The following is a 20,390-nucleotide window of genomic DNA, read 5'->3' as shown; positions in this document are numbered from 1 at the left end:
ACAGCACCTGCATAGTGCCAAGCCTGCCACAGACTTTCTCCTGCTCAGGACAGCCTGCAGAACCCAGGACCCCCAGCGGCCCTCGGGGGAGAAGGTGCCTTCTTGCTCAGCCTCCAAAGAACACTGAGCACGACCATGCAGCGAGGTTCAGAGGCAGGGGCCATGGCCAAGGAACATAAAGAACCAACTTCCTGCTCAGCATGGAGGGACCCACCACTTCCCTCCTCAGCTGTTACATAGACTATGGACTTTGTGGCACGCAGGCTGTGTGTGTGTGTGTGTGTGTGTGTGTGTGTGTAGGAGCATGTGAGTGTGTAAGCATGTGACTGTGAGTGAACATGAGTGTGAATGTGAGCTTGAGTGAATGTGCATGAGCATGTGAGTGTGCCTGTGTCAGCGTGAATACATATGCACACAAGTACACGTGTGAGCGTATGTGCATGAGTTGTGTGCGTATGGGGTTTGTGTGAAAGCATGAGTATATGACAGTGTGTGTGTGAACTGTTAGTGTGTGTACATATGTACATGAGTACATATGTATGTGTTATGTGAGTGTGGGGTGTATGTGCGTGTAAATATATATGCGTGTATGTATAAAAAGCACACTGCCCAGTGCAGCTAAGTAAGGAGCCCAAAACAGCAGCAATAAGCTGATGACCTGCATATACTGCTCTCCCTGGCTCTCTGCAGCAGACCTGGCCTCCCCCCCAGTGGAACGCACATATCTTTTCTGGTTTCTCTGTCCATCTGCTGTAACCATATCCTCACAGCCCTGAGGCTCCAAGCTGCCATGGGCTTGGCTTTCTCCTTCTCCCTGAGCTCCCCAGCTCCACAGTGGATCCAGCCAGCCCTGTTCCAGCCCAGGCCCTGGGCCACCCCACCCTCCAGTCTACCACACTAACTTCTGCCCCTGCCCCTCTCCTACTCCAGGCCACCCTGAGGGCTATCCAAGGACTCTACCTCCAGCCTAAGGCCACTGGCATCGCACTGCTCAGAAGTTCTCAGGGCCTCTTCCTTCCACAAAACAGCAACTGCTTTCTGTGCCAAACATTCCCAATTCAAAACTTTTCAGAGGTTTCTTGCTGCACTAACTGAGACCCTTCCCTTGGCCTTCCAAGCCCATGTGACCTGGCCCCTTCCAGCTATGCTGGCTCCCTTGCTTCCCTTCTTCACCAGGTATCAGCCTTAAAGCTGCCTGCAGCTACTCAAGCACCCTAGGCTCCACCCCACCTCAGGGCTTTTGCACCAGCCGGCTCTCTACCAGCTTCAATTTCCTGCCTCTTACTCATGCAGCTCTCACTTTAGAGGTAACCTGTTTCTAAAGGCCCGTGCTGGCCACCTCACTAAGCAGTGACCAGGCTTTACCTCCACACGCACTATGCACCTTCTGCATGTGGGTTGGTTCTCTATTTTTCCCCAGCACCTATCTTGAGGCCGGCCCCAGGCAGGCGCTCTCTGGATGCTGGTTGAATGAAGGATGCCACCTGCTTTTACATAAATTACCCCCACCCACACCAGTCCCTGTGAGGAAGGTCTAATTTCCTCTACAGCTGATGAGACATCCAGGTGGAGCCACCAGGAGGTGTCAACAATGCAATCGTGCAGTCACCAGGGGCTTAGTCCAAGGCTGCAGCCAGCACCTCCCCAAGTCAACACTGACCTCTTCAAGGCTGCCTGCCAGCCGCACCCTGCCAATAACTGCTCCAGGATGAATGGCCCAATATCTGGGTCCATACCCTCCACCCTTCACCTCCAGCTACTGAAACGCTCCCAAACTTGAGCCCCCAGCCAGATGCTCACTCAGGGAACCAAAGCATGCACCTAGTCTCACCCCCTCTTGAAATGAAGGGGAATGCCTTTTTCACTAGTCTCTGAGTCCTCTCAAGGGCCCAGAGCTCAACTTCACACCAGGATATCCCCGAGGGCCCCAGTGTTGTATGGTGGATACTCAGCAGTCCTTGGAAAATTGAAACTTCTGCATCCTGCAAAAAAGCACAGAGCCCATTCACTGGACTCACGTGATGAACACGGACTCCTCCAAGTGTCAGTGTTGGGGTTCAAAGCAGGCAACCTTTGTATGAGCTGCAGTGCTGAGCGTGGAAGGAGCTATTAGGTTCTATTTGCTACTTTCATTTCCCAGATGCATAAAAGTACAAGTTAAACAAAAGAAACCAGCACTCCGCCGGACAAAAGGAGACCCAGCAAGTAAAATCATTTCTGCAAGCACTTCTCACAGCAGTGATTTGCTCCTCCAACAATGGCAAATATTTGCCACTTATGTCTTTATGTAATATGAGGATAATATATTCCACCGTCCTTCGGAGCTATCATAAATGCCTTAAAAATACAGGCAATTTGCTGGCTAAGTTTTCTCTTGCGACTAAAATACAAATCCAGTAATTGTTTAACTTCGAAAGCATTGGTTTTAGTTTTCTGATTTTAGATTGGGTATTTAAATAGAATTCTGAAGAAAAAAATCCACATTCCTACCAATCTAACAAAACAATTTCACTTTTGCAAATTAACCTTTCAATCTATGTCCATACATACATTTTTTCCACCAAATTCTGAAAGCTTTATTTTTAAGTATGATTTTGATTTCCAAAAGTTATTCCAACAACAAAGTCCAAGTGAAGAATCTAAATGGATCGACCAGAAGGGCTCATCTTGTTTCCATCAGCTATGTGGGAAAACACCATCTCCTTGCCACTTGCCTACTTTTATAAGCCAGTGAACACAACCAAGAAAGCACCTGGGAGCCACCTTGACTTGTCAATTATCACAGAAGTGACCACCTACATCAAGATTATAAAATATCAAGTTAGAGGAAAAATAGGTTCATGCAAATGAAAAATAACAATAAAAATAAGGGTACATTTAAGTGCTTAGTATGTGCACTTTCTACGTATTATTTCATTTCATCCACAAAGTCAGTGCTGCCATCACTACCGACCCAAAAAACAAGGAGAGCGAGGCCTGAGCAGGGGAGGGGAAAAGCCAGCTCAGGCCAGGCAGGAAACCAGCTGCAAGTGGGCGAGTCAAGAAGGAGCTGGTGCTCCACGCAGTCTGTCCCCAGCACACACTCAGCCACCATGGGATTCCGCCTCTATGCTGCCTCAAAGGGCCAGATTAGCAAAGAAGGTGCATTTACGTGCTAGGAAAGGAACTAATATACACACTCAGACCACAAAAAGACGCTTGGGTATAGGCATGATCAGCCTTTAAGTCCTACCTTGGTGGGTGAGACTTCAAGCCAGAAGTGCAGGAGCCACCCTCTCCTCTTCCCTCTCTAAAGGCCCTTCCTGGGAAATGCTCCAGGAAGGTGGATGTTGCAGGAAGATATCAGGGTGCCAGAGAACAGTTACTCATTCGCAGTAACAGAAAATCAGGAATGACCTAAATGCCCACAGGGGACTGGGGAGGCTGGTGAAATAAATCACACAGCATCCACAAAATGGTGAGCTGCAGAGCATCACAAAGACTAATGAGCTCTCCACCAGCTCTTACAGAAAAATAGCATGGGAAACCTAAAAAGCAAGGAGCAGAACACTGTAATACTTGTTACCATTCACATGGAGAAAGAAAATAGGTGGTATAAAGGCAGAGACTCCAGAGTTTCTATCAACAGATTACCTCTTAATTACAAAAGGGAAAAAGAGTAACTTTATAGACATCACCTTACCCAAGTGATCAAAGTTTGCCCTGTCAATATTAGGACAAACCACCAGCCAACACCCTCTGCTGTGAGGCCCCAAGATGGACACAAATCTTCTAAGTAATGTTCTTGCCAAAATGAGTAACCCACATCTCATCATGAGGACTGCACGCTTCAAAACACCAAGATCAAGAAACAAAGAAAGGGTAGTTTACTTTTCCAGGTTAAAGGAAGCTAAAGAGACATGACCATTAAATGCAATTCATGATCCTGCACTGGATTCTAGACTAGAAAAGAAATATACAAAGGACAGCATCAAGATGTAAATGTACAAATATAGATTAGATAATAGTATCGTTATCAATCTTAAATTTACAGATTTAACTAGACTGTAATTATATAAAAGAATGTCTTTTTCTTTAAGAAATACACAGTGACAGACTTCCTGGAAGATGGCGGCTTAGTAAGACGCGCGGATCTTAGTTTCTTCTCCAGGACAGCTACTAGGGGAGTAGAAACGATACAGAAAGCACCCAAAGCCACAACAGAGATAAAAAAGACAGCGTACCCCATCCTGGAATGGCTGGCTGGCTGAGAGAACCAGCTCGGGTGAGATCCCCGAGGCGCGCGGGCCTCACCGGGCGGGGCGGGAAGCGGCCGGAGTTACTCCCTTCCCCCTTCCCAGGCCGGCTGGGAGAATTGGAGAGGCAGTCCCCTGAAACCAAGGCGGCTGGCGCCCACACCACGCACAGACCCCGGGACAACTGAGAGAATTGGATCAGAAATCCCCAGGCCACGGAGAACGGTGACGGGTGGGGGAGGCCCCTTCCAAACCCGTGACTCCCGGGGAACGTGCACTCTCTCGGGCGGGCCGCGGCCACTGGCGCCCTTCCGCCACGCTTGTCGCCCAGGGCTGACTAAGAAATTCGGACGGGCTCTTCCCCGGGCTGCGGCGACCAGCAACCCTCCCTGCGTTCGGACCCCGGGCCGGCTCAAGCCGCTTCGGCTAGCGAACCCCCCGGACGGCGAGAGTTTTCCAAAGTGTAAGGTCCCACAGCACCTTTTACTGGTGGGACCTGCAGACAAACGTGTGCCACGAGCGCCACCTACTGGGCAGGATAAGAAAAACAGAACCCAGAGATTTCACAGAAAAATCTTCCAAACTTTTGGATCCAATACCCAGGGAAATCTGTCCAAATGCGCAGACGCCAACAGAAGATAACGGATCACGCTCAAATAATTGAAAATATGGCCCAGTCAAAGGACAAACCAATAGTTCAAATGAGATACAGGAGCTGAGACAACTAATGCTGAATATACAAACAGAAATGGAAAACCTCTTCAAAAACGAAATCGATAAATTGAGGGAGGACATGAAGAAGATATGGGCTGAACATAAAGAAGAAATAGAAAAACTGAAAAAACAAATCACAGAACTTATGGAAGTGAAGGACAAAGTAGAAAAGATGGAAAAAACAATGGATACCTACAATGATAGATTCAAAGAGACAGAAGATAGAATTAGTGATTTGGAGGATGGAACATCTGAATTCCAAAAAGAAACAGAAACTATCGGGAAAAGAATGGAAAAATTTGAACAGGGTATCAGGGAACTCAACGACAATATGAACCGCACAAATATACGTGTTGTGGGTGTCCCAGAAGGAGAAGAGAAGGGAAAAGGAGGAGAAAAACTAATGGAAGAAATTTTCACTGAAAATTTCCCAACTCTTATGAAAGACCTAAAATTACAGATCCAAGAAGTGCAGCGCGCCCCAAAGAGATTAGACCCAAATAGGCGTTCTCCAAGACACTTACTAATTAGAATGTCAGAGGTCAAAGAGAAAGAGAGGATCCTGAAAGCAGCAAGAGAAAAACAATCCATCACATACAAGGGAAACCCAATAAGACTATGTGTAGATTTCTCAGCAAAAACCATGGAGGCTAGAAGACAGTGGGATGATATATTTAAATTACTAAAAGAGAAAAACTGCCAACCAAGACTCCTATATCCAGCAAAATTGTCCTTCAAAAATGAGGGAGAAATTAAAACATTCTCAGACAAAAAGTCACTGAGAGAATTTGTGACCAAGAGACCAGCTCTGCAAGAAATACTAAAGGGAGCACTAGAGTCAGAACCGAAAAGACAGAAGAGAGAGGTATGGAGAAGAGTGTAGAAAGAAGGAATGTCAGATATGATATATATAATACAAAAGGCAAAATGGCAAGGAAAATATTATCCAAACAGTAATAACACTAAATGTTAATGGACTGAATTCCCCAATCAAAAGACATAGATTGGCAGAATGGATTAAAAAACAGGATCCTTCTATATGCTGTCTACAGGAAACACATCTTAGACCCAAAGATAAACATAGGTTGAAAGTGAAAGGTTGGGAAAAGATATTTCATGCAAATAACAACCAGAAAAGAGCAGGAGTGGCTATACTAATATCCAACAAGTTAGACTTCAAATGTAAAACAGTTAAAAGAGATAAAGAAGGACACTATATACTAATAAAAGGAACAATTAAACAAGAAGACATAACAATCATAAATATTTATGCACTGAACCAGAATGCCCCAAAATACGTGAGGAATACACTGCAAACACTGAAAAGGGAAATAGACACAAATACCATAATAGTTGGAGACTTCAATTCCCCACTCTCATCAATGGACAGAACATCTACACAGAGGATCAATAAAGAAATAGAGAATCTGAATATTACCATAAAGGAGCTAGACTTAACAGACATTTATAGGACATTACATCCCACAACAGCAGGATACACCTTTTTCTCAAGTGCTCATGGATCATTCTCAAAGATAGACCATATGCTGGGTCACAAAGCAAGTCTTAACAAATTTAAAAAGATTGAAATCATACACAACACTTTCTCGGATCATAAAGGAATGAAGTTGGAAATCAATAATAGGCGGAATGCCAGAAAATTCACAAATACCTGGAGGCTCAACAACACACTCTTAAACAACGAGTGGGTCAAAGAAGAAATTGCAAGAGAAATTAGTAAATACCTCGAGGCAAATGAAAATGAAAACACAACATATCAAAACTTATGGGATGCAGCAAAGGCAGGGCTAAGAGGGAAATTTATTGCCCTAAATGCCTATATCAGAAAAGAAGAAAAGGCAAAAATGCAGGAATTAACTGTCCACTTGGAAGAACTGGAGAAAGAACAGCAAACCAACCCCAAAGCAAGCAAAAGGAAAGAAATAACAAAGATCAGAGCAGAAATAAATGAAATTGAAAACATGAAAACAATAGAGAAAATCAATAAGACCAGAAGTTGGTTCTATGAGAAAATCAATAAGATTGATGGGCCCTTATCAAGATTGACAAAAAGAAGAAGAGAGAGGATGCAAATAAATAAGATCAGAAATGGAAGAGGAGACATAACTACTGACCTCACAGAAATAAAGGAGGTAATAACAGGATACTATGAACAACTTTACGCTAATAAATACAACAATTTAGATGAAATGGACGGGTTCCTGGAAAGACATGAACAACCAACGTTGACTCAAGAAGACATAGATGACCTCAACAAACCAATCACAAGTAAAGAAATTGAATTAGTCATTCAAAAGCTTCCTAAAAAGAAAAGTCCAGGACCAGACGGCTTCACATCTGAATTCTATCGAACATTCCAGAAAGAATTAGTACCAACTCTCCTCAAACTCTTCAAAAAAATCGAAGCGGAGGGAAAACTACCTAATTCATTCTATGAAGCCAACATCACCCTCATACCAAAACCAGGCAAAGATATTACAAAAAAAGAAAACTACAGGCCAATCTCTCTAATGAATATAGATGCAAAGATCCTCAATAAAATTCTAGCAAATCGTATCCAACAACACATTAAAAGAATTATATATCATGACCAAGTAGGATTCATCCCAGGTATGCAAGGATGGTTCAACATAAGAAAATCAATTAATGTAATACACCATATCAACAAATCAAAGCAGAAAAATCACATGATCATCTCAATTGATGCAGAGAAGGCATTTGACAAGATTCAACATCCTTTCCTGTTGAAAACACTTCAAAAGATAGGAATACAAGGGAACTTCCCTAAAATGATAGAGGGAATATATGACAAACCCACAGCTAATATCATCCTCAATGGGGAAAAATTGAAAACTTTCCCCCTAAGATCAGGAACAAGACAAGGATGTCCACTATCACCACTATTATTCAACATTGTGTTGGAGGTTCTAGCCAGAGCAATTAGACAAGAAAAAGAAATACAAGGCATCAAAATTGGAAAGGAAGAAGTAAAACTATCACTGTTTGCAGACGATATGATACTATACGTCGAAAACTCGGAAAAATCCACAACAAAACTACTAGAGATAATAAATGAGTACAGCAAAGTAGTAGGTTACAAGATCAACATTCAAAAATCTGTAGCATTTCTATACACTAGTAATGAACAAGCTGAGGGGGAAATCAAGAAACGAATCCCATTTACAATTGCAACTAAAAGAATAAAATACCTAGGAATAAATTTAACTAAAGAGACAAAAAACCTATATAAAGAAAACTACAAAAAACTGCTAAAAGAAATCACAGAAGACCTAAATAGATGGAAGGGCATACCGTGTTCATGGATTGGAAGACTAAATATAGTTAAGATGTCAATCCTACCTAAATTGATTTACAGATTCAATGCAATACCAATCAAAATCCCAACAACTTATTTTTCAGAAATAGAAAAACCAATAAGCAAATTTATCTGGAAGGGCAGGGTGCCCCGAATTGCTAAAAACATCTTGAGGAAAAAAAACGAAGCTGGAGGTCTCACGCTGCCTGACTTTAAGGCATATTATGAAGCCACAGTGGTCAAAACAGCATGGTATTGGCATAAAGATAGATATATCGACCAATGGAATCGAATAGAGTGCTCAGATATAGTGCTCTCATCTATGGACATTTGATCTTTGATAAGGCAGTCAAGCCAACTCACCTGGGACAGAGCAGTCTCTTCAATAAATGGTGCCTAGAGAACTGGATATCCATATGCAAAAGAATGAAAGAAGACCCATCTCTCACACCCTATACAAAAGTTAACTCAAAATGGATCAAAGATCTAAACATTAGGTCTAAGACCATAAAACAGATAGAGGAAAATGTTGGGAGATATCTTATGGATCTTACAACTGGAGGCGGTTTTATGGACCTTAAACCTAAAGCAAGAGCACTAAAGAAGGAAATAAATAAATGGGAACTCCTCAAAATTAAACACTTTTGTGCATCAAAGAACTTCATCAAGAAAGTAGAAAGACAGCCTTCACAATGGGAGACAATATTTGGAAATGATATATCAGATAAAGGTCTAGTATCCAGAATTTATAAAGAGATTGTTCATCTCAACAACAAAAAGACAGCCAACCCAATTTCAAAATGGGAAAAAGACTTGAACAGACACCTCTCAGAAGAGGAAATACAAATGGCCAAAAGGCACATGAAGAGATGCTCAATGTCCCTGGCCATTAGAGAAATGCAAATCAAAACCACAATGAGATATCATCTCACACCCACCAGAATGGCCATTATCAACAAAACAGAAAATGACAAGTGCTGGAGAGGATGCGGAGAAAGAGGCACACTTATCCACTGTTGGTGGGAATGTCAAATGGTGCAACCACTGTGGAAGGCCGTTTGGCGGTTCCTCAAAAAGCTGAAGATAGAATTGCCATACGACCCAGCAATACCATTGCTGGGAATCTACTCAAAGGACTTAAAGGCAAAGACACAAACGGACATTTGCACACCAATGTTTATAGCAGCGTTATTTACAATTGCAAAGAGATGGAAACAGCCGAAATCTCCATCAACAGAAGAGTGGCTAAACAAACTGTGGTATATACATACGATGGAATACTATGCAGCTTTAAGACAGGATAAACTTATGAAGCATGTAATAACATAGATGGACCTAGAGAACATTATGCTGAGTGAGTCTAGCCAAAAACTAAAGGACAAATACTGTATGGTCCCACTGATGTGAACAGACATTCGAGAATAAATTTGGAAAATGTCCTTGATAACAGAGTCCAGCAGGAGGTAGAAACAGGGTAAGATAATGGCCAATTGGAGTTGAAGGGATACAGACGGTGTAACAGGACTAGATACAAAAACTCAAAAATGGACAGCACAATAATACCTAAGTGTAAAGTAATCATGTTAAAACACTGAATGAAGCTGCATCTGAGCTATAGGTTTTTGTTTTGTTTTGTTTTGTTTTGTTTTGATTTTACTATTATTACTTTTATTTTTTTCTCTATATTAACATTCTATATCTTTTTCGGTTATGTTGCTAGTTCTTCTAAACCAATGCATATATACTAAGAAATGATGATCATGCATCTATGTGATGATGTTAAGAATTAATGATTGTATATGTAGAATGATCTCTAAATGTTGGGTTAATTTCTTTTTTTCTGTTAATTAAAAAAAAAAAAAAGAGAGAGAAGGGATAATTGGAGCTGAAGGGATACAGACTGTACAACGGGACTGGATATAAAAACTCAGAAATGGACAGCACAATACTACCCAACTGTAATGCAATTATGTTAAAACACTGAATGAAGCTGCATGTGAGGTATAGGTTTTTTGTTTTTTTTTGTTTTTTTTTTCCTTTCTATTATTGTTTTAATTCTTATTCTGTTGTCTTTTTATTTCTTTTTCTAAATCGATGCAAATGTACTAAGAAATGATGAATATGCAACTATGTGATGTTATTAAGAATTACTGATCGTACATGTAGATTGGAATGATTTCTAATTGTTTTGTTCTTTTTTTAATTAATAAAAAAAAAGAAAAAAAAAGAATAAAAAAAAACATGGAACGCTTCACAAAAAAAAAAAAAAGAAATACACAGTGAAATATTTAGGGTAAAGGGATATAATATCCTCAAGTAATGACACTCATTGTTCAGGAAAAAAGTATACAGAGAGAGAGAGATCAAGAGACAATGATAATTGAGAAAATGTTAACAAATGGTGAAACTGAGTAAAGAGTAAACAAGAGTCACTTATACTATTCTTTCAACATTTCTATTAATCCGAAATCATAGCAAAATAAGTTAAAAAAAAAAAAGTATGTACACATAACACCTCTGGAAAGAAACTCCTGGTATAGTGAAAAGGGAGGAAAAGTGGAAGCTGGGGGGCAAAGGAAGTTGACTCAATTGTTTATTTGCATCTTTTTGTGCTTTGGATTTTATAAGCTGTGTGTGTTAATGATTCAAAAAAACAAATTAAGGAAAAGAAATCTGTGAGAACAGGAAATGAAACTGTAGTAGTGTCTTACAGTACCTTTCCAAGGCTGTCCAGGGCATCCCCAAGCACACTGCTTTGGTCAGGGCCTTCTGAATCCTAGGGCTGTTGCACATGCTATTCACAGTCTGCGACTCCCTTCCCCTCATCCCTACGCCTCCCTAACCCAGCTGGGGCATCCATGGCTCTGTGGGGCCCACATACAGGCACCACCAACCAGCTCCAGGCCATGCCGGGCATTTCGGCTCCAGCCATTGCACTTTGGCACGGGTCCTGTCTACTCATATGTTCCCCAAACTCATCACTGAGTGATTTCCTGGCCAAGACCACATCCTGATCCTCTTTAAAGCTCCAACATCTAGCACTGGACAGTACTCAAATAAAGACCTAATAAATAACTAAAAGAATGCAGATCTGACTGTGAACTGCAGCAGCCTGTGGATATGGTCTGGGGGCCACACTAAGGAGGGGCTCCCCTGCCAGCTCTGGCTCTCCTGCAGGCTCATAGCCTGTCACATTCCTCACCCATTACCAGCTCCACAGTGAGCAAAGCCTCAATCCTGCAAAACTCTGAGCTGCTCTCTTCCTTACACTAGTAAAGGGCAAGGGGTCCATGGACTAGCCCCAGAGCTCACCAGGTGGCTCTAAGTTGGGACATTAAGAAAAAAAGAACAGAAAATACATCAGCAAATTGTTTTTGAAAATACATTAACAAAACATGTCTAAATTAAACTATTAATACAAAACTTACTGGCATTAAAGCATAAACAGATTAGTTTTTAATAAGGTAAATTCCATACAGAAGGGTGGTCATTATATAATGAGAGGCCGAGTCTTTCAAGGATCTTTATCTACTTCACAAACAGCAAAAAATAAACACATATGTCTTCTTTACCTGACTAAGAACTTACCTAAGTCTGTGTTAGGACCAGCAAGAAGCTGCTTGAATTTGTCCAGCCTGGAGGCCTCCCGCTCACTGAGCACTGAGCTGCTGAGCACACTCTGGTCCGAGGGCCCACCACTCAGAGCCGCGGTCGACGACTGCGGGAGAGACTGGGACCGCTGCAGAGGGGCTGTATCACTGGCAATCCCTGCGGGGGGTCAAGAGCAGAGGTCAGAACACGCCTCCTGAATTTCTCTCCATTGCCACCTTCTCTGTTAAGAACACTTTCCCTTTACACTGTGAAAGAAGCCTGTGATAAATGTTAAAACACAGATGTGAGTGCTGCCTAATACAACTGTCCCTTCCCCCCACCCACCCTCGTCTCTGCACAATACAATGAGACCATCTAATACCTCTAACATCCACCTGCCTTACCAGGACAACGCTGTCATTCACACCTGTGCAAAGGCAAGATCATGACAGTCAGAAAGTTCCAGCCCATGCTAGGAGCTGAGCTGTGGTCAGGGCTCCCTCCCATGGGGCAGGGCACAGAGCAAGACCAGCCTAGGGGGTTTGGCCTGAAGATTTACTGGTGTAGGCAGGGAAGGAGGGTGCTTGTGTAGGTCTCCCGGGCCTGAGCAGAGAGAGCCATCCCTCTGGGTCACACATAGAGGGCAGAAGGAGGCCACAATGGCACGGAGGTCAGCAGGCTATGCTCAGGATACACACTGACCAAGGGTGCCACCACAGCAGCCTACCCACCATCTCCAGGGCCTCAGCTCCACTGCTGCCTGAGCATCTGCACCTCTCCCCGCCCTGTGAGGATACCAAGGACAGCAGGGTGGGCAAGGGGCAAACCAGAGTGCAAGCCTGCAGACCCCTCATGCACAGCCACCCTTGTCCTGTTCACCAAGGCCCAGTCTGACCCCGACTCCACAAGCCAGGGGATGAGGGAGGTGACACAACCCACCCAGCACCCTGGGCACAGACTCAAGGCAGAGGCTGACAAGCAAGAGGCACTCAAAGGCTCTCAGGTCATTCTGTTCACCCCAGCCAGCGTTCTCAGGCTTCAAATCCAAAGCTTAAACTAGAGCAAAAAAAATAAACTCCAGGAAACAATGCAAGGAGAAAACAAATGAGAGCCAGCATGGTGCCTGACACCTACTTCTGGAGCTGCCAACAAGCCTGGAGGTAAGAAAACAATCCTGCTCTCCTTCCTTCCCATGGACATGCTCCACTGTCTGTGACAGCAGCTTCACTGACCCAGGAGCCAGTGGGGAGCAAGCAGTGTGTGACCTCTGGGCAGGATCTGACCCAGTTCGGTTTCCAGAGAAGCCTGTCAAAGTGGGGCAGAGATCTGGGAGATGGCTGCACCCTTTCCTTACATTCCCCAGCACCCAATCTCCAGCAAAGTACACAGCTGGAGCCTGGCTCCACCACGCAGCCAGGAGGCACCTGGGCAAGACCACCCTTCCCAGTGGGCCCCGACTCGGGAAGCCCTGGGAATGAAGCTCTGGAGGAAAACGCTTGAATAGTAAAAGGGGAACACTGAGGGGGAGTAGGGGACACAAAGTTCCTTTCCTTCCTCTAAAATTATCACTTTGTGTTTCAGCAGGAAGAACAGTTTCACATTCCATCCCAGAATTAAATGTCCTCAACTGTAGTTATCTACAATCTCCAGAACTGATCAATCCGATTGTGTTAAATACCTCACTTTCTCCTGAGCAAACTGCAACCCTGGCCCCACTAAAAAGGGACCAGTGGAACTGAAAGGTGGTGCAACCGGAGAACCAGGAACCAGCAGCTGAACATCGTGGCCTGGCCTTGAACATGCAGAGGATCGAGGCTGAGCCACCACAGTCAAGCTCACAGGAAGACCCAACACATGGTGGCTGTGCTTGGCCAAGGGCAGGGCAGCCTCCTGCCGGCAGCTCCCCATTGGGCAGCAGCTTCCAGACCTGCCTCAGTTAAAACACAATTCTGCAACTGATCAAAAGGTACCTGTTACCAAATCAACCAAAAGCATCTGACCTCAGGTAGGAACATGCCTGGTATTTTAGATACTTAAGAGAAAGGTCAGGAGCACCAGAAACTAAAGAAAAAGGCATGTGGAGGCCCAGCCAATGACACTCACACACACTATACTCTCCAACACTCTTCTAAGGCCAAAATGGACAACAGCAGGTGGTTTCACAGCCCACTCCAGCGGGGTGTCCTCCAGGCTCTCAAGGCTGAACCAGGTAGGGAGAGGCAGCCAGGCAGGCAGGCCCATGCACACAGCATGAGAAGCAGTTCTACAAATGAACTGGGCCATACAAGATAGAACATTTCAGATGCCTAAAGTACAAAAAGCTGTTCATTCGAGACATAAGTAAAAGGGAACTCACACATCAAACAGCTGGAGCAGAGGGGGCCCCTCCTCATCCATGAAACAGATGAACGTGGGTGCTGCATGTCCACTGGGGGTAAGGTAAAGCGGTGAGTGCCACGAGGTCACCAGACCCTTAAGGAAAATTCTGTTGAGTTTAGGAAACTACCCAGAACACCAAGGAGAAACAAAGATAAACAGGACACGGTCCCTGGCTACAAGAAACTTGTACAACATGCAGAGGAAGCCTGCAGATAAACACACCACCCTCATGGGAAAATTCAGCCCCACCATGGGCCTGGTGACCCTGGAGCTGCAATCTGCTCGTCTTCATGTCTCTGAGGCACAGAGACCTAAAAATATGCCAACATGGCCTCCCACCCCCCTGCCCTGCAGTTTCCAGCCAGCAAAGGAATAAGTCTCCGAGAAAGGAACAGCTCAGCATCTAGGGCTGGGTTTCCCCACCACAGCACTACTGGCATTTGGGTATGACCCTCTGCACTGCAGGGTGCCAAGCAGCCTCCCTGGACCCTACCCAGCAGATGCCAGTAGCATCCTGACCCCCAACAAAGACAGCCAAAAATGGCCCTGGACTCTGCCACATGTCCCCCAACGACCCTCTGCTCTAGAGTTGGGAAGTAGCCCCAATGCCCTGGTCTAGAAGGCCAGTCACACCAGTCAACACTCAGCCTGTACAGCCTGGGGCCACAGCCTTACCTCTCCTCTTCGAACCTACGGTAACTGTGAAGCTTGCTGAATTAACTGACTGCAAGGGCTTGCCAGGGTACTTACATGTTAAATGATCAATAAATACTAGGTATTATTAAGCTGGGTGTTCAAAAAGGCTCGCCCAAAAAATGATAGTTTGTACTCTAAAGCTTCACCTACTGTATAAGACCAAAAAGGCAGAGAGGCTTATTGTGCCTAGAACCTAAATTTTCTGTAACACACAATCTAATCAACCTGTCTGGGTTGACTATCAGAACGGGAACAAGGATTTATAATTCTGTATAGTTTAATGTAATACCCAGAGGCATCCCAGACTAGGGTGGGCTGATAATTAAAAAGTATTGGTAGAATTCCTTGAGGGACTGGAGTATAAATAGGGAACTATTAAACTTTCTTATCTGGGAAACTCCTAATACTCTCTCAAATACTAGTTATTCCCAAGAATAGACCAAACCTTTGATTCTGAGGCTTGCCCTTTTGAAACTAAGCTTCTCTAGCAGAGAAGTTAAGACTACCTATTATTATGCCTAGGAGCTGTTTCCAGGAAACCTCTTTTGTTGCTCAGATGTGGTCTCTCTCTCTCTCTAAACCCAGCTCTTCAAGGAAAATTATTACCCTTCCCCTGTGTGGGACATGACATTTAGGGGTGAAAATCACCCTGACAATAGGGAACATGACTCCCAGGGTTAAATGTAGGCCCACTGTAAGATCGACAATGCCTTCTGACCAAAGAGGGGAAAAGAAATGTAACAAAATAAGGTATCAGTGGCTAAGAGAGATCAAGTAGAGTGAAGAGGCTATTCTGCAGGCTACTCTTACATAAGCTTTGCCTAGATGTTGCTAATTGTTATGTTTACCATATCCCAACTAACATCATTACTGTTAACCCTAAAGAACACCGAGGGCTCTGAAATCCTACCAAAGTTTCTTGTACTTACTTTCCTGAAACTTATAACGTCCAGAGGGTTCCTAAGGGCCAGATAAGTACTGATACCCAGAGGAGCCAGCCCCTCCAAGAACATCAATTAATTTCATTCCCCATCCCATATTGTTGACACCTCCTTTCAATGTGAAAAACTTAGAATGAGCAAAGCCCAAACACCCCTATAGATTGGGAGTAGGACCAAAGGAGAAGGTGGAGTTAAAATAGAGAAAATAGGATTTAACAAATAAATATGATTGCTGAATCATTATAATGATATTTCTTTTAGCTTCCGGTGTTTTAAAGCAGCTAGAAGGAAAAATCTGAAAATACAGATTGGTAACCCATACCAAACTTTGAAATCTGTTCTGTAATTACCTGTTAAAATGCATTTTGAAAATTCTTACTTTTTGGGGGGTGGGGGTGTATATATGTTATATTTCATAATTTTAAAAATGCTAAAAAAAAAAAAAAAGACAAAAGAGAACACTGCAAATAGATTCATCATCCCCCTACATGGGACATGATATCCAGGGCTTTACGTCTCCCTGATAACGTGGAACATGATTCCCAGGGATGAGCCTGGCCCTGGCATTGTGGGATCAAGAATGCCTGCTTGACCAAAATGGGGAAAAGAAATATAACAAAATAAGGTTTCTCAGGTGAAAAGATTTCCAATAGAGTAGAGAGGCTAATTCTGGAGTTTACTCTTATATAAGCTTTAGCCAGATATTACAAATTGGCATGGTATGTGTGCTGGTTTGAAAGGATGTATGTACCCTAGAAAAGCCATGTTTTAATCCTAATCCTATTTTATAAATCCAGCTGTTTCTTCTAATCCTTATTCAATACTATATGTTTGAATGTGTAATTAGATCATCTCCCTGGAGATGTGACTCAATCAAGAGTGGTTGTTAAGCTGGACTAGGCGGAGACATGTCTCCACCCATTCAAGTGGGTCTTGATTAGTTTACTGGACTTCTATAAAAGAGGAAACATTTTGGAGAAAGGGAGATTCAGAGAGAGCAGAGAATGCTGCAGTACCACGAAGCAGAGAGTCTACCAGCCTTAGACCTTTGTAGATGAAGAAGGAAAATGCCTCCCAGAGAGCTTCATTAAACAGAAAGCCAGGAGAGGAAGCTAGCAGATGATGCTGTGTTCACATGTGCCCTTCCAGCTGAGACAGAAGCCTTGACTATGTTCGCCATGTGCCTTCTCACTTGAGAGAGAAACCGTGAACTTCTTCAGCCTTCTTGAACCAAGGTATCTTTCTCTGGATGCCTTAGATTGGACATTTCTACACAGTTGTTTTAATTGAAACATTTTCTCAGCCTTAAAACTGTAAACTAGCAACTTATTAAATTCCATTTTAAAAAACCATTCCATTTCTGGTATATTGCATTCTAGGAGCTAGCAAACTAGAACAATATGCCAAACCCCAATCAATAAGATTCCTAAAAACTCTAAAGAAACCTAGGGCTATATCTAAGACTCTATAAAAGTTCTACTTACTGTTTATTTCTCAGAAACTTAAAACCTCCAGATTGTTCCTACTGCAAATAAGCCCTGAAATTTAGAGGTACCAGTCTCTCAGAATATCAACCAGTTGCATCCATCTACCGCATAATGTTGTCACCCCATTTCAACATGAAGTGAGAATGGTCATTGCCCACATGTCCCTAAAGATTGGAGAAGGATCAAATGAGAGGGAGGAGGTGTGACTAAGAAGTTAGGATTTAACAAATGATTGTGACTCCTGAGTCATTATATGGATATTTCTTTTTAGTTTCTAGTGCATTAGAACAGGCAGAAGGAAATCCTTGAAATTATGGAACTGTAACCCATACCATACATTGAAACCTGCCCTGTAACTACTTGTTAAATTGTACCTTGAAATTTACTGTTTTTCTGTATATATATTTCATGATAAAAAATGTTTAAAAAAAAGGCTTTCCCAGAAAGCAAACAGAGGAAGGATAAAGGACTCCAATTCGGAGGCAGGCAGAGGTGCAAGACAAAGGCAGCCCTCAGTTCCCTTCTCTCAGCCCCAGAGTTGCCTGGAGCTTCCTTTACCTTGTTCTTCTTGCGGGGTGGGCTGAAGGGAGCCCAAACCCGCCCCTCTCAGGACATCCCAACCACACATCACAAAGTCATGACTACTCTCACCAAGATGACCTCCCATCACTGGGGATCGCTGAGGATCCTGCCAGCAACCACCCAGCCAGCAGACTTCACAAAGGCTCCAGCCACACACACCTTCACAAAGGCTCCAGAGGCATGCAGGGATTCAGCATCAGCACGGCCCGGAAGCAGACGGAACCCGGGGTCCCTACAAGGCTAGGAGTCAGTATGCCGCCCGGCCCTGGGCATTCGGGAAGCATTCCACACACACTCCAATCAGATGTCAGAATTTTCAATCCACTTGCAAAAGCCAACACTGGATTCCATTTACAAGCTCAAATTCTGCCCAATTTACCGTATTTTAGAGAAAAATAGTTTCAATTCCAACATAAAAACTAATGCTCCCTTTGTCTACAGTATGGACAGATGAGTAAAACGTATGGAGTAAAAATAAATAAATAGGAGTCTGGGCCAAGACGGTGGCTCAGCGAGGTTTGGGATTTAGTTTGTCCTCCAGGAAACCTAGTAAATAGTCAAGAATAGTACAGAACAACTGCTGGAGCCACGTCAGTGACTGGACACACAGTGACCAGACACACAGCATACCCCAGTCTGGACAAACTGGACCAGCTGTGATCCTACCCAGAACCGTGAGTTCCCCAAGCCAAGGTGGCTGACGCCCCTCCCCCACAAGCTGCTTCTCAGAGGGGAAAGGAAAGAGACTTAATAGCAGCAGGGGCTGAGAGCAACCAAGCTCCAACTGTGGAATTAATTAAGAAAACAAATTCTGACTACCAAAATTAGGCCCCCAGCTCAGCTGAACCTCGAGTAAAAGCTGAGGTTGCTGGTTTTGCCCTGGCACAGAGGGGGAAGGGCTGACAGAAAAAGAAAAAAGGAAAAAAAAAAAAAAAGGTTTTTTGGATTTTTGGATAGGATAGCACATAATATTTGAAAGGGTCTGAGCCCTGAAGGAAAGGACGGGGGCATATAGGACCTGGAGATACACAAAGCAACTTACCAACTTAAGGTCTTGATTGGCAAACCCAAGGAATGGGGGTCCTGCTCTGAAAAAGGATTTTTCTTTTTCTTTTTTGTGGCTGCATTTCTACAACTTGACTACTCTTTTGGATACAGCTGCAGGGCTTCTTAGGCTCCAGCTGCTCCAGGCATGGGCAGAATTAAGTTTGTTTGAGAGTTTGTCTGGAGCCAGTGCCGTCCCCAGGAGAGAGGTGGGGCCCAGCTCAGGTGGAATCCCTCCCTCAAGGAATTCAGACCTTGGGTCTGGAAAAGTCAAGTGATTAAAGCCAGCCTACAACCTCTCTTCTGTCTCAGCCACGCCCCCAGTAGAGAGAGTCTGCTGAAGTTAAAGGTACCACATCACCTTATGCTGGTGTGACCTGCAGGCAGACAAGCGCCATATACCGGGCAGGACAGGAAAAACAGAGTCCAGAGGCTTCATAGGAAAGTCTTGCAAACAACTGGGTCTCACCCTCAGGGAAAACTGATGTAGATGACTCTTTCCTCCTGAGAGGAGACCAGTTAAGTCTGGAAAAATCTGACTGGGGTCTATAATACCTAAAAATTGTCCTTCAAAAATGATGGGAAATTAAAATATCTTCAGGCAAAAAATCACTGAGAGAATTTGTAACCAAGAGACCAGCTCTGCAAGAAACACTAAAGGGAGCACTAGAGACAGAGAGGAAAATATGTGGAGAAGAATATAGAAATGAAGACTATCAGTAAAGGTAAAAAGAAGGAAAATTAGATATGATGCATAAAACTCAAAAGGTAAAATGGCAGAAGAAAGCACTGCTGTGTTAGTTAGATTCAGTTGTCAACTTGGCCAGGTGAGCATACCTAATTTTGTTGCTGCGGACATAAGCCAACGGTACGTGAACCTCATCTGTTGCCAATTACATCTGCAGTCAGCTAGGAGGCGTGTCTGCTGCAATGAGTGACGTTTGACTTAATTGGCTGGTGCTTAAATGAGAGATCGCAACATAGCACAGCCTAGCAGCTTGGCATTCCTCATCTCAGCACTTGTAGCTCAGCCCAGGCCCTTGGAGATGGAGAAAGAAATCACCCCGGGGAAAGTTGTTGGAACCCAGGGGCCTGGAGAGAAGACCAGCAGAGACCATCCTGTGCCTTCCACGTAAGAAAGAACCTCAGTGGAAAGTTAGCTGCCTTTCCTCTGAAGAACCAACAAAATAAATCCCCTTTTATTAAAAGCCAATCCGTCTCTGGTGTGTTGCATTCTGGCAGCTAGCAAACTAGAACAACTGCCCTTACAGTAATAGCACTAAATGCTAATGGATTAAACTCCCCAATCAAAAGACACAGACTGGCAAAATGGATTTAAAAAACAGGACCCATCTATATGCTGTCTACAAGAGACACATCTTAG

The 20,390-nt window shown here is 43.7% G+C and overlaps 1 protein-coding gene across 1 annotated transcript in view; it reads right to left on the bottom strand.

Moving 5' to 3' along the window:
* The window catches only part of TBC1D22A (TBC1 domain family member 22A), a 493,060-nt gene that overhangs the window by 434,908 nt on the left and 37,762 nt on the right, over positions 1 to 20,390 (bottom strand). Inside the window, exon 4 of the mRNA XM_077169200.1 lies at positions 11,875 to 12,054. Coding sequence (XP_077025315.1) covers positions 11,875 to 12,054 — 180 coding nt within the window. The remainder of the gene's footprint in view (positions 1 to 11,874; positions 12,055 to 20,390) is intronic.

The sequence above is a fragment of the Tamandua tetradactyla genome, chromosome 7, assembly GCF_023851605.1.
Source record: "Tamandua tetradactyla isolate mTamTet1 chromosome 7, mTamTet1.pri, whole genome shotgun sequence".
Lineage (NCBI taxonomy): Eukaryota > Metazoa > Chordata > Mammalia > Pilosa > Myrmecophagidae > Tamandua > Tamandua tetradactyla.
The sequence above is the reverse complement of the archived record's forward strand: the minus strand, read 5'-3'. Positions and strand labels throughout refer to the sequence as shown.